Source organism: Macaca fascicularis, chromosome 6 (assembly GCF_037993035.2).
Source record: "Macaca fascicularis isolate 582-1 chromosome 6, T2T-MFA8v1.1".
In the NCBI taxonomy this organism is placed as follows: domain Eukaryota; kingdom Metazoa; phylum Chordata; class Mammalia; order Primates; family Cercopithecidae; genus Macaca; species Macaca fascicularis.
The window spans coordinates 11,126,727-11,142,560 of NC_088380.1; the positions used below are offsets into that span (position 1 = coordinate 11,126,727).

Consider the following 15,834-nt stretch of genomic DNA (forward strand, 5'->3'; position numbering starts at 1 on the left):
GAGCATGTACAGTTTATACCTCTGACCTTAAAAATCTCCATATGGGCACTTTGGAAGGCTGAGGCGGGTGGATCACCTGAGGTCAGGAGTTCGAGACCAGCCTGGCCAACATGGCAAAACCCGGTCTCTACTAAAAATACAAAAATTAGCCAGGCGTGGTGGCAGGTGCCTGTAATGCCAGCTACTCGGGAGGCTGACACAGGAGAATCTCTTGAACCCAGGAGGCGGAGGTAGAAGTGAGCCAAGATCATGCCACTGCACTCCAGCCTAGGTGACAGAGTGAGACTCTGTTTCAAAAAAAAAGTAATAAAACAAAACAAAAAACAAAACAAATCCTCCATATGGGTATATCCCTGTATGCAATTTAATTACTGTACTTTGGTTCTGTATCATTCCAATAGATATGCTTTAATGTAATCCAGGTCCTGGAGAGCGGAGGGCCAGCGCAGTTCCTGGAGGCAGCCCTGCCCCAGGTGGAAATCAAGGCGCTCCTCCCCATGGAGGACAGGGACCCGCTGTGGTAGAATAGAAGTCAGTTATCCTTAAAGGAAATCCCATTAAAAAAAAAAATCTCCCTTTGAGGTACTTTTTTTTCTTTTTTCCTTAAAACCAATGCAACACAAATTCCCCCAAAGCCCATTTTCCACCCAGTGGAATGATTTTCTAAAACCCCATGCCTCTTAAGTTCTCTGGCATCAGTTAGACATTTTTCTTTTCTAGTGCCAGTTAGTTTTGTCGTAGAGAGCTTCCATCACCACCGAAAAATATTGCCTACTCTGGACTGCAACATATTTAAAGAACTGCTCCTATTCGTTGTGCTGGGGCAAGGAATTCCCGCCCTACAGTAGAGGACAGCAGAGAAGGATAATGGTAATTTTTTTTTTTTTTTTTTTGAGATGGAGTCTCGCTGGCGTTGTCGCCAAGGCTGGAGTGCTTTGGCTCAATCTTGGCTCACTACAACCTCTGCCTCCCTGGTTCAAGTCATTCTCCCGCCTCGGCCTCCTGAATAGCTGGGATTACAGGCGCCCGCCACCACGCCCAGCTAATTTTTGTACTTTTAGTAGAGACGGGCTTTCACCACGTTAGCCAGGCTAGTCTTGAACTCCTGACCTCAAGTGATCCACCCTCCTTGGCCTCCCAAAGTGCTGGGATTACAGGAGTGAGCCACCGCGCCCGGCCAGGAATCTTTATTGTAACAAGAAAATGGCACAAATGTGCCACCAAAAGAAGCCATGTTTCTCAAAGACTTCTGTTCCTAGAAGACTGAGTTTATGACACTAAGGTGTGCTATTAAGACCCTAAAAGAACCCCACGCATCCACACATTGAGGTGACTTGGCTTCTGAGACCCAAGGCCTTTGATCTTCTCACCAGTGTCCCTCCATATGGGCCGAATGCCACTGGAAAGGAGAGTAGAAACGGAAACAGACCCGTCTGGAGAGAGTCCAAAGTGCAAACAGGAACCGTGCCCAGAGAGAAGAGGTGGTCGCAGGAGCATGAAGGCTGCTTAGATCCCTAGGTTCTAAGACAGACCGCTCTTTCCTGGCGTTAACTTCCTCGGCTCAGAAGTTTAGGATTTGCTCAAAAAGAGAAAAAGCACCTTTGGGGAAAAAAAAAATCTGGATGTGGAAGAAACTGGCGGTGAAAGTCATATTGAGTGATTAATGATAAAAATTATTTCCGCTCCTTGGTTCTTGAATCGGTATGAAACGCTGGCAGCCTCTAATTAATCATTACCATGATATTAACACCACTGACTTTTCATTGTTTCTGTTATTTTCTTTCTAGACATCTGTACTTGTACCTTCTAAGTAAATATTATCCGCCAAAACGTTGTTACAAGTTGTGCAACTGGGTTCGCCCAAGGCACCGGAGCCCGCGCGCAATCGCACAGGTACGCGGCGGCCCGCGCGCCTTAGGAAGAAACGCGTCTCCGCCGCCGGCAAGCCGGGCCGAAGCTCAGGCGGGCTCGTCCCGGGCCTGGGCGCCCGAGCTCTCCGCGGCCCGCGCCCCTCGGGCGGACATCAGGGCCCGGACCAAGTCTCAGCGCCCGCCGGGGCCCTCCCCGCGGAGCCCCCGCCCGGCGCCCCCGGGTTCGAGCCCGCCCCCGGCACCCGCGCGTGGAGAGAAAGGGGAAACGAGTCAGTACCGGCGGGCGGGTGTCCAGCTTTAGTCTCTAGTTTCCCTTCGGGAGGCGAAGACATGGCGCGGCGGGGCTTCCGCGGGGCCGAAGCGGCGGCGCGGTTCTCGGGCCAGGCGGGAGTGCGCGAGTGAGCGCGGGTGTGAGCTCCGGGAAGCGAGTGGGCGGGAAAGCGACGTGCGCGCGCGTGGGGCGCCGGAGCCGCCTGAACCGAGCGAGTGCCACTGCCGTTAAGGGGGCGCGGCCGCCGCGCGCCGACGTGGCGCAGCCAAGCCCACCCACGACGTGCGCACTGACGTCACCGCGGCCCGCCCGCCCCGCCGGGCCGCGAGTTACGTATACGGAGCTTGCGCAGCCGGCCGTGCCACGTCGGTCGCTGTGGCCGAGGGCGGAGGCGGGGGAGGCGGGGGAGGCGGGGGAGGCGGGGGGGGGCGGGGGGGGCGGGGGGGGCGGGGGGGGCGGGGGGGGCGGGGGAGGCGGGGGGGGGCGGGGGGGGCGGGGGGGGCGGGGGAGGGAAGGGAGAGAGGGGTGGGAGAGTGAGAGGGAGAAAGAAGCAGAGGGAGGCGGGGTCCTCGGCTGGCTGCGGGAAGTTAAGCAGGATCTAGCTGAGGATGCCTCCTGCAGCGAACGCGCTCAGCCAGTCTCCTGGCTATGCGGCGATGGCGGGGTGACGGCGCCCAACATGCGGGCTAGGGCCAGGGCGTCCCGGCGGGGAGGCAACCGTCCCCTGAGGCCCTCAGCCCCCGCCGCGGCAGGACCTAATGAAGCGCGGAAAGGCGAGCCCAGATGGCAGCGACGGGGGTCGAGAGAGCAGGAATTTGTTAAAAGAGGATGCGAGGGGAGAGCCTGCTTTCCGAGTGAGGGCCAGCGCTGCCCTCCCCCGGTATGGACCAAAAATAAAATTCTAAGCGCCGCAGCCAACGGATGGACCCTCAACTCCGCTGGTGGCCTTCTAAGTTGTCGTGAAAAACTAGTTCAGCCCTTGCTGCGAAGTGGAAGTCAAACATGGCCTCACAAATATTCGCACGGAGACCCTATAATAGACGACTCTTTAGGTCTGATAAGAAACATTTGCAGTGTATTCCCGGCTTCATCTGCATGATAACACCTTGGTCTCCAGAACTCCGTAATGCAATCCGGACATTCCCCTCTATTGAGTCCAGGTGTTTAGATAACTCTCAACCAATTGCCTATCAGAAAACCTTTAAATGTACCTATGACCCGGGTGTCCCCACTTCACATTTTACCTCCTAAAGAGGCAACCTACATCTTATGTATTGATTGATGTCTCATGTCTCCCTCAAATGTATAAAACCAAGCTGTTACCTGGCCACCCTGGGCACATGTCATCAGAACCTCCTGAGGGTGTGTCACTGCACATCCTCAACCTTGGCAAAACAAACTTCCTAAGTTGAGACCAGTCTCAGACACTTTTGGTTTTCACCATCATCTTCCTGTTGCCGTGGCTGATGCCTGGCTCTTGTGTCTTGGATCGTGTTGTTCCCGCCTGCCCCAGTGCTTTGCAACTGCTGTTAACTTCCACGCTGCCCTTGCTGGATTCGCATTCAGACAGGATTAATCTCTCTAGCGAAGGAAACACAACCCCTCTCTTGACTGTACTTTTCCCTTTGACAACAAAACTGTTCAAGGAGGTGGAGCTCATCTCTTGTCACTCCCTCCAGTCCAGTTTGTCTGGTTTTCATCAAGCTCTGCAGCGCTGTCCTCAACCATGGGAGGTCCTTTTGTGGAAGTCACTTACAACTTCTGTGCTGCCAGATCCAACTGTCATTTTCCACTTTCATTCTACTTGAGCTCTTAGTGGCACTTGATGTAGCTGGCCATCGCCCTCCTCTTTTGCTCGTCCAGAGGTGCCACATCACTGCCTTACCCTCCAGTTCTCTGGCCACCCTGGCTGCTCACTCTGTCAGCTTGGCGGTTCGCCCTCTTCTAGATTTATAAACATTTGAGTATCCCACGGCTTACTTGGCCTTCTTCTGTATCCAGACTTCCCATAGATAGTCACATGGAGCCCCGTGTGGACAACTATCATGCAGATAGATGCTTACGGGTGACAAGTCTGCAACCCCATTTATTTCTGCCCCTGCACTGAGCTCCAGACTCACCACCATCACCACCTGCAGATGCTTACCGGTGCCAAAACTGTAACCTCATTTCTCTCTTTCTGTCCCTCAACTAAACACCAGACTCACCACTACCACCTTGGCTTCTCTATTTGTTGTCTAACTCAGTGCTGCGCAACTCTTTGTGCATCAGGGCACACGTGGAAATGCACATAGCATACACTGGTCTTGCATTCTCCACTCCATACACACATTTCAACACCACTAATAGGATAATTGTTGGCCAGGCTGCAGTCATGACATGCTTCTCATTGTCTTGTATTCACATCCAAACTTGCAAGTGGGTGCCAGCAGTTTGGAAGAGAATCCTGAAGTTAATACTGGGGTCCTCTTTAAAGAGATACCGCGTCACTCACATTCTTAAACGTTTAAGGGTACCTAACCGATTAATTTCATGAGTAGTTTCCTTTTTATGTATGTGCAAAGGTGCTATATAATTAAAAACTCATGCCTTACGTTTTAAGCCTCAAGAACCATTTCTTGGAAGTATAAAATGAAAATTGTAAGTTGAAAGAGCACATGGTGGTATCCTTGAATTGGTAGTGTTTTTACCCTTAGTGGCACCTAAAACAAAGTTGCATGTTATGAGCGACAGCATCTTAAACTCAAATGCTAATGATAAGGAACCCTGGGGGGTGGGGGTGGGGAAGCCTTCGCAGGAAGGAGCAGAGCTCCAGAGGGGCCCTGGTGGCCCCTGGACTGCCCTGAGGTCTGACAGGTTGTGTATCTTTGGCTGTGACCTGTTCTCCAGGGTTGTACTGATTGGGAAACTCTGGTGGTGTTACAGTAGGTAGCTAGTCGGCCTGAGCAGGGCAGGAGAGGACTCTTCCCCACAACCCACACCGCTACAAATGTTGTGTGACCATCAGGTGATGGTCAAGAAGTTGTTACACCATTTCTCTAAAATAATAATTGGTTGCAGTCAGCGCCAGGGAAAGGCAGTCGCCCAGTAGACAGAAAAAACCTGAAAGTGGTGATCAACAGCTTCCTGATAAGATCTCTTTGCCACACATCAAGAGGCAAAATGGCAGAGTTTAACTGGTATATGACCTTCTAGGAACATTGGGCTGGTAAGGGAAGATTTCCTCAAGTGAGCGTGTGTACACCTCCAATAAACACACGGCCTTTGCTCACTTTCCAAGCGCTGGCAAGTCACTACGCATGTGGTCAGCCCACCCCAAGGGAAGAATCGGGACAAGGGATGCAAGACCCCAGAAGTATGCCAACGTATAAAACCCTAAGTCAAAGGTCAAACCATGCACCTGATCTCTAAAGTTACCTGCTTGGCCGTCTTCCAAGTGTACTTTCCTTTTGTTCCAGATATAAAGCTTTTTAATAAACGTTCACTTCTTCTTCAAAGCTTGCTTCAGTCTCTCTTTCTGCTTTATACCCCTCAGTTGAATTCTTCTGCAGAGGCAAGAATTGAGGTTGCTGCAGACCCATACAGATTCACTGCCACTAACGTATTATATTTGGGTGCTATGTGATTCAGGTACAGTCTGCTCCTGACAGTGTGACAGTCAAGTTAATTTCACGTGTTCAAAGAACTCCTGATTCTCCCACCTACCAGCAAATAGCTTCTTCTCTAGAATACAATCCAAGCTACTCATTACAGTGTGGAATAATCTGTCTACTCAACAGCATTTCTAATGAAGGAAATACTGTTAAGAAGGTAGTGAACTTCACAGACAAAAAAAAAAAGACACTTATTTTTCAGCTTCCCTTGTAGCTAGGGGTGGCCAAGTGACACCGTTCTGACCATGGAAATCTGCTGAGGGGTTTTGGAGGAAATTTGCATTCTTAATATGGGGACACCCCTTCCTTCTGATGACTTCATCGTTTGTACCACCTTGAATTCAGACAGAGAGCCAAAGGTAGAACAATCATATTGTAACTGTGAGGCCATCAAAGGCATGAAAATCACATGCTAAAGGTAACAGAGCAGAAAGGTCAAAGGCATGTGGGAATCTGAGGGTCCATGAAGGCTCTTCAGAGCTGTGGACTCCTCCTCTAGACTCTTTTGTTGTGTGGGAAACAAATTTCTATTAAATGAAGTCCTTGTGGTTGGTGTCTTCATGGGCAGCCAAATACAACCCCTAGCACACATGGCCTACCAGACCCTGCATGACAGGGGTCCTACCCAACTGTGAGCTCATCCCTCTTGGCTCCTCTGGCCACACTGGCCTTTCTGAAGTTCCTCTAGCAGGACAAGCCAATTCTTCCCCTTGGGCCTTTGCATTAGCCACTCCCACTGAGACAGCCAAGCATAAAGGGGTCCCCAGAGAAACTCTGACTACCTGCACACCGGAAGAATGGGGTAGAGTCACAGAAATTTATACCCTTTGCAGAGGAGAGGAGCCTGATGTCTTCTGTTCCCGGGTGGAACCTGGGATTCAATCTGTGAGATGGGAAACCGGCTAGCACGACTCTTGCTGAGAGTCCCTGTTTCCCTTTTTTCCTTTTTGCCTAATAAACTCCATTTTCCTCACCCTTCCAAGTGTCTAGGAGCCTAATCTTTCATGGTTATGTGACAAGGACCCTGTTTTTAGCTAGGCTAAGGAGAAAGTCCCACAACACCACTGCCGAGAACCGTCTCTTCCAGATCCTCGCGTGGTTAACTCCTTCTCATTCTGGAATCAGCTTTTCAAGGGGCCTGCTTTGACCATCAGATGTGAAGAATCTGGGCACTCAACTCATACCTCTCTGTCTTCCTGTCTTTATAGCACTCCATCCTCATCTGAAATTCCTCATTTATCTGTCTGCTGGCTTATTGTTTTTCTCCACTGACTAGAATGTCAGCTCCATGAGGGGAGAAACCTAATCCATCTTGCCCACTAGGTATTCCCAGCACCTAAAACCATCGTGGGAACAGAAGAAGCATTCAACAGATATTTTCTCCATGTAATTCTAGAACATAGATACATTTAATTTCTCACAACTGCTACCTAAATGAAGAGTAGCCAATGATGACTAAACAGAGAATGAAAAATATATGTAGCATGTAGATGGCACATGGCCACTAATCTTTTCTGACATTTGCTTTATCTTGTAAATGCTTTGTGCATATGTGTGTGCACACGTGTGTGCATGCATGCATGGGAGTGTCCAGCCCCTCCAGTCCTAGATGCTGAGAATAAATGTCAGTCATCACCCACTGGTGGTGTAGATGTACTATGTAGATGTTCTGTGTAGATGTACATACTCGGTAGATAGGATGAGAATTGTTGAATGAATAATCTTATTTGAATCTCACAGTAACAATAGGAGTAAGGCAGGTTAACCCATGCACCAAGGAAAACAAAAACAAACAAACAAAATGGAAAAGAGAAGGATTGTTGGACTTATGTGGGATGCAACTCTGGTGAGTGTGACCTGGGACCCAAAGCTGGATTTTCTAAGCCCTAGTTCCATTCCCTCCAGCTGTGGACTGACTTCTAAATAGAGTTTTGGGAACATTTTCTTTTCTTCTCTCAATAGGCTGTTCTCTCTCTCTCTCTCTCTCTCTCTCTCTCTCTCTCTCTCACTCTCTCTCTCTCTTTTTTAGACGGGGTCTCACTCTGTCACCCAGGCTGGAGTGCAGTGGTATGATCTCGGTTCACTGCAATCTTTGCCTCCCAGGCTCAAGTGATGTCTCATCTCAGCCTCCCAAGTAGCTGGAACTACAGGCCCGTGCCACCATGCCCAGTTAATTTTTTGTATTTCTGGTAGAGATGGGTTTTTGCCATATTACCCAGGCTGGTCTTGAACTCTTGAGCTCAGATGATCCGCCTGTAAATAGGCTGTTTTCTAATCCCAAATGGTGGTGAATTCACTTACTGCGAATGCTGAAAGCACTAGAAAAAGGATTTGAAGAAACTGAAAATGCAGATTCTCTTCTCCAGGTGTGTATTTTTAGTCTGTGGCTACATCACTAAAACTTTCTGAGCCTCAGTTTCCTTATCTGCAAGTCAGAGATGTGAACGCTAATGCCTCTCCCAGGAAGGTTGTGAGAATGAAGGACTTTGACTAAATCTGATTATGTTTGGACAGCTCCGTGTCACCCCATTTACCCCCCACAGGATCCTGAGACACAGGGAGTTCTCTGCCCTCTTTTAGTGGAGAAACTGGATCTGTAGCTGGATTTTCTAAGCTTGGTGCAAGGATTGTTAGCTAGTGTGGTGAGACCCAAGAGAACCAGCTCTTGCTATCTTATCCGTTGTACATTTAAAAGTGTTTTGTAAGCTATAATATACTAGAGAATGTACTGTTATTACTGCAAAGGGAGTTCCTTTTTATCAGCATTCATGAAATACAAGAATAGTCCCAGTGTGTGTTAAAATAATCCCACATAACAATCACTTCGATGAATATTGCTTTCTTATTCCAGGCTGGTTTCTATTTCCTGTCTTCTTGTGCTGTTGTCTGATAGATGAGAATTTTGGATTCTTATTTACTACTTCCATGGCTTGAATGTGTCCCCCAGAATTCCTGTGTTCGAAACTTAATCCCCAATGCAATGGTGTTGAGAAGCGGGGCGTTTCATAAGTGACTGGCTCGTGAGGGCTCTGTTCTCATGAATGGATTTATGCTGTTATCACAGGAGTGGGCTCCTGATAAGAGGATGAATTAAGCCCTCCTTCCTCTTCTTTCATGTGTTCTCTTGCCCTTCCACCCTCCGCCATGGGATGACACACCAAGAAGGCCTTCACCAGATGCGGGACCCTTGACTTTGGACTTCCCAGCCTCCAGAACTGTGATAAATAAATATTTGTTTTTTATAAATTATGCAGTCACCAGTATTCTGTTGTAGTAGCATAAAATGGACGAAGACAATGACCCAGGATTTCTCTGATTTCTCCTCCATTGTTAATTTTGCTCATAAGGGAAGAGCATCAGTCATTCTTGACTTTGCTTTGTAATATCCAGGATATTTCTTATTATACTATGTAGTGTAGGCTTTGAATTAATTTTAATATAATTTATTTGCATACACACATAAACATAAAATACTTGAAGAGGATATTCATATCTTAAAATCAAATAAAAATGATAGAATATATTTTACACACACATATACACACGTGTGCGTGCATACACACACACACAAGTGAGGGATCTTTGGGATTTCATTGGGCCTCAACTTATCACTCAGTGACACTTTCAGGCATTTTTCAAAAGTAATTCAACAGCTAATAAAGAGCATGGAGATCAATTTTAGTCACATATGAGGTTATACTTTAGTTAACAGTATTTGAAGAAAAAAAAAAAAACCAGTCTGAACCTTGGCAAAATATTCCTCTTATCTTTATTTAAAAGTTAGAAAATAGAAACTGCAAAAAAAGATGACAGTAATACAACCATGAATATTGACTTTCTAGGCAATTTCAAATGCTTCGTAAGTTATTTATTTAAAAAAATGTGTTTTAGCAGAGAAATGGGGAGTGGTAAGGATAATTTTATGTCTAGCTCTTGCATTGAGTCATTATTTGACCTGTGCAAGCTACTTACACATTCTGTAATTACATTTCCATATTGGAGGCCACAACACCTATCTTACTTGAGGATTCAAATAGTTATTCAATATTATGTCTTAGCATTTATCTTCTTGTATAACATTTTTTTAGAAAGGTATATAAACTGCTCTAAGTCTAAAAGATAAACATGACAAACATCAAGAATAAAGAGGCTTTCAGCAAGATAAAATAATCTCAAAGGAGCTTGAAATTTGAAATTGAAGAACAACATTTTTTTACCTTTAAAAAAAAAAAAAAAAAAGAAACGATACAGAATTTGGTGGTACTAGGACATTGATTTACTCTGTTACTCTTAAAAATGCATAAAAACCTTTCAAAAGGCTCTTCAGGTGTGAGAATGTCATATTAAGTGAGACAACAAATATCAGAAGTGTGGTGAGGGGGGTCACCTCTACCAGGACCATGAGGCTCTGCTCAGACTTTTCATGTGGGATCAGTTGAGGAAGTACAATCTATAAATGACAGAGCTTCTAGGTCTGGAGACCTAGGTTTGAGCCCTAGCCTGACCACACATTGCATGTGTTACTTTGGGAAAACTGCACCCTCTCAGAGTCTCAGCACCCTTCCCTTAAGACAGGCACAATAGTGCACCCCTCTGGAAGGCATATAAGAAGTACGTGTGATGGCCTGTTGAGAATGCTTTGTAAACTTTAAAGAACTAAACACAGATCTAAAAGCACATAACTTGTTGTTAGAGATTTTAGAGAAACAGCAAAGTAGACATATATTACAAAGCAGAACATGGTGAATGTTCTAGAACAATCAGAGATTCCCACTTGTTTGTGGAAGACAATGGGCAGGTCTCATGGATAGGGAGTGTGGACGGCAGCCTTCCAGCTGACAGGCAGCAGGAGGTGGGCCTTCACAGGGAGGACTAGAGAAGACAAGAGGGACGGTGGCCCACGGTTTCTAAATCCCAATTCTTCCAGGCTGACTTGCAGGCAGGCTGTGTGTAGAAAGGCAATGGAAGGTCTGGAAGTGCCACCTTAAGACTGGCTGACAGAAGGCAGCCTTTGCTTCTGCGGTCTGTTGCCATAGCCATTTGTGTAGGCCCTGAAAAACCCCACTATAGACTGGAGAAAGAATGAGAGTGAAAAACAGCAAAGAACATTTTAGTATTATCATAAACAGTTTTGACCTCCTAAACACCCTGAATGCATCTAGAGAACTTCCAGGGGTCCTAGACCACACTTTGAAAACTGCTGTGCTAGTTCATTCCTTGGACACTTATTAATTTAAGATGAAGAATAAAAAAGGACTTGTACTAAGGAAACAACCTCCACCCTGTAGGCAGTGGGGATGTCAGCCCTGCAATAGGCAGGGGCTGCAAGGTGAGTGGGCGTCACCCCTGCAGTGGCCTGCTCAGCGGGTGGGCTCTCGGCTCCCCTCTTCTAGGCACACTCACAGGTGCAGGGCTAACCCCTTCAGACGGGAAGAATGCATGGGTTTTGTCCTCCCCAGGGACAGCAGCAGCCCCCCCATTGTCTGGGAACCACTCAGCCCTTGTGCTGTACTATATGCCTCCTAAATGTAGTTTTGGCAATCTTAAGAGTTTTGATAGCATTAGTGACACCATTTTTTAGAAGGGCTGTTTTCACAGGCTTTGAAGTGAAGAAGGTCTCGAAGAAGAGGCTGCTGGCCTGCGTTATTTTTTCCTCCAAAGGAGCATGTTGTATCTTCTGTCACTGGCCATGTGGATGTTTTGACTACATTCAAGAAAGAATTAATTTTTATGAATACATTTTTTAAAAAATACAAAAATAATACACTTTGGAACATCTAAATAACAGATTAACGTCCAAAGGAAAAAGCAAGTCACCACTTATCAGCAATCCTACCAGCACGTAAAGTTGACCACTTGTAACATTCTGTTGTACGTTCCTCCAGGCTTCCAGACAAAAACAGACAAGGATTCTTTTTAGCTATCTTGTTTTGTAAATTGTCCCTTAATTTGTGTTTGGTGTTTTTCTCATAGTTAAAAACAGGAGTTACAGGATTTTGGAAGGAAGACCATAGCGACTTTTTTTTTTTTTTTTTTTTAATCACATTATGTTAAGGGTACATGTTATTAACATGTCTAATCACTGAAGATGTCAACCTGATCACCTCATGATAGAAAGGGTTTTTAAGCATGGCCACTTTATTAGATTTAAGTTAATTTATTGGTGAGTTCAGCTCTATAATAGGACTAAATATGAACATGGGCTAAATTCTTTGTATCATACCTTAAAGTTCCCCAATAATTGCTGAGTCTATACTAACAAACCTATGCCTGGGCATGAGTCTGGAAGATACCCCTGGGCTCTTGCCATCTCAGCTTTATTGGATCTCACTGTTGTAGGGCTAGAGATGGCAATTAATTTCCTTAAAAAAATTTAGAGCCTTTTTTTTCCTGCTGAAATTACTTGATTTTCTTTTTAGACCATCTTCCTTCTCAGCAAGTGATTTCCTATAATCGATTAATTATTCCATTCAGGGTGAAGTGTGTGTGTGTGACTTTGCAGGCTTGAGAGGGTTGTAAATAATGACTTCTGTTGGATCCTAGTCCTCAGTATGTTTGCAGAAAAGCCCGCTCTGTTCTTGCTCAATTTTAGAAAAGGTCCAAGCTTGGGAAATACGATTGCTATTAATCCAGATAAGAACAAATCCCAAAGCCATCCTTCAGGTTTGGAGGGACCCTCTGGGGCACCATCCACAAGCTTTTCTCTGACACAAATTAATAAAATGCCTTTGACCATGGAAAAAATAAAAGAAAACATACAATTTCAGTAGCTCACTGGAGACTTACAACATGACTATTCATGGCCTTAACAAAGAACCGCAGGGCATTTGGGTAAAGAAAAGCTACACTTAGCATTCCAGGCAAGGTTGTGGCAAAGGTATAGCTTGACATGACATCCCTCAGCACAAATATTGGGGAATAACATGCTGGGTCAGGCTTAGTTTGGGTTTGGCTTATTTACTGTTCCTCTGTCCCTTAAGAATGTTGTTATTCTCCTTTTCTTTTCCCTTCTCTTTTTGTTTCAGAAGGAGAAACCAACTACAAGTTCTTGTTGGAATATTTACAGGGTACTGGAGGGGCTCACAGAATTAAGGAGAGGACTCTGGCAGCCTCAGAAAGAAAGAAAACTAGGGAAGCTCTGGAAACACCAATAAACGACCTCTCCTAGGACGCTGCCAGTGGATGACTCAATGTGATGGTTCATTTCATGTGTCAGCTTGGATGGGCTATGGGGCACAGGTATTGGGTCAAACATTATTCTAGATGTATCTGTGAAGCTCTTTTTTAGATGAGATAGACACTGAAATTGGTGAACTTTGAGTAAAGCAGAGCACTCGCTATAGTGTGGGTGAGCCTCGTCCAATTAGGTGAAGAACTTAGTAGAAAAAAGACTGAATGTAGGCGCCCCAATCTCAGGAACCAACTCCTTAAAATAAATCTCTTTGTCTCTCTCTCTCTCTCTCTCTCTCACACACACACACACACACACAGACACACACACACAGACACACACGCACACAGACACACACACACGGACCGACACACACACACACACACACACGGACACACACAGACACACACACAGACACACAGACACACACACACAAACACACACACACACAGACACACACACACACACAGACACACACACAGACACACACACACAGACAGACACACACACACACACACACACACACACTATTGGTTCTGTTTCTCTAGAGCACCCTGACTGACATGCTCAGCTATGACTTTCCTCTCTTCTGGATCTCCATTCCAGACCTGCTGCAGAGAGCATGCAACATTCTTGGGCCTGAACCTACTGTGATTCAGGTGCTATGCTGTACATGACCTTCCTGGGTGTAAGCTGAAGTGGAGAGAACTTTTATGACTTAGTGAGCTAACCAAGTAGCCCTGTCACATTTGACTAGCCTCTGTTATCTATCATAAGTTACTGATCTTCCTGCCAAGTTTTTCTGAAATTTGATTTCAAGAGATGAGGGCACTCCTATTATCCAGTGTTTTACCCCAGAGCCTATCTTTACCCATTGGGAATATAACCCCTTAACCTCATACCTTGTGTAACTCCAAGTTGTAAAACACATTTAAGATAATTGCATCTGTTCCTAAACCTCCCCCTTGTAGGGAATAGTGTTCATAAATTGTGCCTATTGTTAAAGACTTCAGCTGCAAAATGACCTCGTACTAATTTAGTTCATCATCACAGATTATATCTTATATAAATTCTCTTGCTAATCTGATTTTCAGACCTCAGTTCTAGTTTTTCTCCTTTCTAACTTGCAAACTGCACATAAAAAGCAGAGCCTCTAATGGCTTTTTCTCTATTATGGTGGTAAGAACACTTAATGAGACATCTACCCTGTTAACAAATCTTTAAGTGAATAATACTGTATTGCTAACTACAGGCACGGCTCTGTGTAGCAGATCTCTAGAATGTATTCGTCTTGCAAACTGTGAAATATACCAAGAGATACGTCTTCCCCTCTCCCAGCCTTTGGCACCACCATTTTACTCTGTTTCTATGAGTTTGACTGTTTTGGCTTGCTCATGTAAGTGGGGTCTTGCAGTGTTTGGCCCAATAGTTTTCCATTGTGCACAGATGTCACATTTTCTTTATTCATCTGTCGATGGACACTTAGGTTGCTTCTGTTCTAACAAATTCATTAAAACAGGAAGTTTTGCTTTCCATCTCCTTTCCCCCTCAACTCCTACCTACCTTGCTGGCCTTTCTGATACTAAAGTCTGCCTGTCTCATGGAGCCAGCTCTTTCCATCAACAGCCCTAGGCTCTCTGCTTTGTTTGATCTCAGTTCCCTGGTGTTTGTTTCCACTTCCAACTTTCACTTAGGTGTCTGGAGAGCTGAGTGGTCCTTGAGGGTCCAAACAGCAAAGTACAGGAACTGAGAGACTCAAAGGAAGTCTGTCCTTATCATCAGCCCAAGTGTGGTGGTCTTGGTAGACATCCGCTGACCCTGAGCCTCCCTCCTGGTCTCTTTTCTGTTCCTACGGTCCCAGGGCTGTAGTGATGGAGAGGAGGGAGGCACAGTTGGCTACCAGGCTCTGAAGGTAAATCTAGAAATCTAAAGGCCAGGAATGGATTTGTTGATTTCATACTTTCTTTTATTCAACAAAATACTTTTGAGCACCTTCCTTTTTCCAGGCACCTTTCTATAAAGTGAAGATAAAGTTTCAGCTCTCTCAGAGCTTATACTCCAGTCCATTGGAAGCCGACACAGTACATGGTGACAAGTGACAGAGGTAGGCTTCTGGTATTCTCCTCTAAAACAGACTGAAATGCTGAATAATGATCCAGTTTCTAAAGCTTTCTGATATTAATATAATGTGTTGTTTCTGGACAGTTCCTTGGAACACATTTTAAAAGATAAAAGTCAGGTGCCATGGCATTCATGCTTTATGTTATGTGCAGGCAAGATCTTTCAGGAAGAAATTTGGGGTAGGGAGAGGCTGGCTTGCAACACTTTATCCCTTTCAGTTATTCATGCCAGAGAGATGTGGCAAGTCTTCTGAAGATAGTCCTTCATTCTCTCTCGCAGGTGTCAGTAAACTGTGGCTAAAGGACATGTCCAGTCCACGCCTATTTTTGTAAATAATGTTCTAATGGAACACAGCCACATCACTCACTTAAGTATGATCTGTGGCTGCTTTTGTGTTACAAGAGCAGAACTGAGTAGTTGCAATGGAGGTGGCATGGGCTGTAAAGCAGAAGTATTAATTTGACCCTCTAGAGAAAGTGTGTAGGCCCCTTCTCTAGAACAGTGGTTCTTCGTGTGGTCCTGGAGCAGTAGCATCTGCACCACTGAGAGGTTGTAAAGAGATCCAAGTTCTTACCCTACCATAGATCTACTAAATCTGAAACTCTGGGCTGGGCCCCAGCAATCTGTGTTTTCATAAGCCCTCCTGGTGTTTCGAATACATGCTAAAGCTTGAGAACTGCTGAACATCACATAATCTATAGTTTCTAGGGGACTATTGCCTACTAGGAAGTCAGAAGCCTGCTTCAG

General features: G+C 45.6%; 1 protein-coding gene and 1 long non-coding RNA gene across 4 annotated transcripts in view; one reads left to right on the forward strand and one right to left on the reverse strand.

The window, feature by feature from the left end:
- Window positions 1-2,385, reverse strand: part of DAP (death associated protein) — a 76,906-nt gene extending 74,521 nt beyond the window's left edge. For all 3 annotated transcript variants that reach the window (XM_045393547.2, XM_015451150.3, XM_045393548.3), the window contains exon 1: window positions 2,149-2,385. In XM_045393547.2, the coding sequence (XP_045249482.2) occupies window positions 2,149-2,203 (55 nt within the window). In that variant the 5' untranslated portion in view covers window positions 2,204-2,385. The remainder of the gene's footprint in view (window positions 1-2,148) is intronic.
- LOC135971235 (uncharacterized) lies at window positions 2,171-12,965 on the forward strand. Its single transcript, XR_010587300.2, has 3 exons — window positions 2,171-2,353; window positions 8,860-9,012; window positions 12,821-12,965. It is a non-coding gene; the product is annotated as an uncharacterized lncRNA (long non-coding RNA).
- Window positions 12,966-15,834: the final 2,869 nt, after the last annotated feature.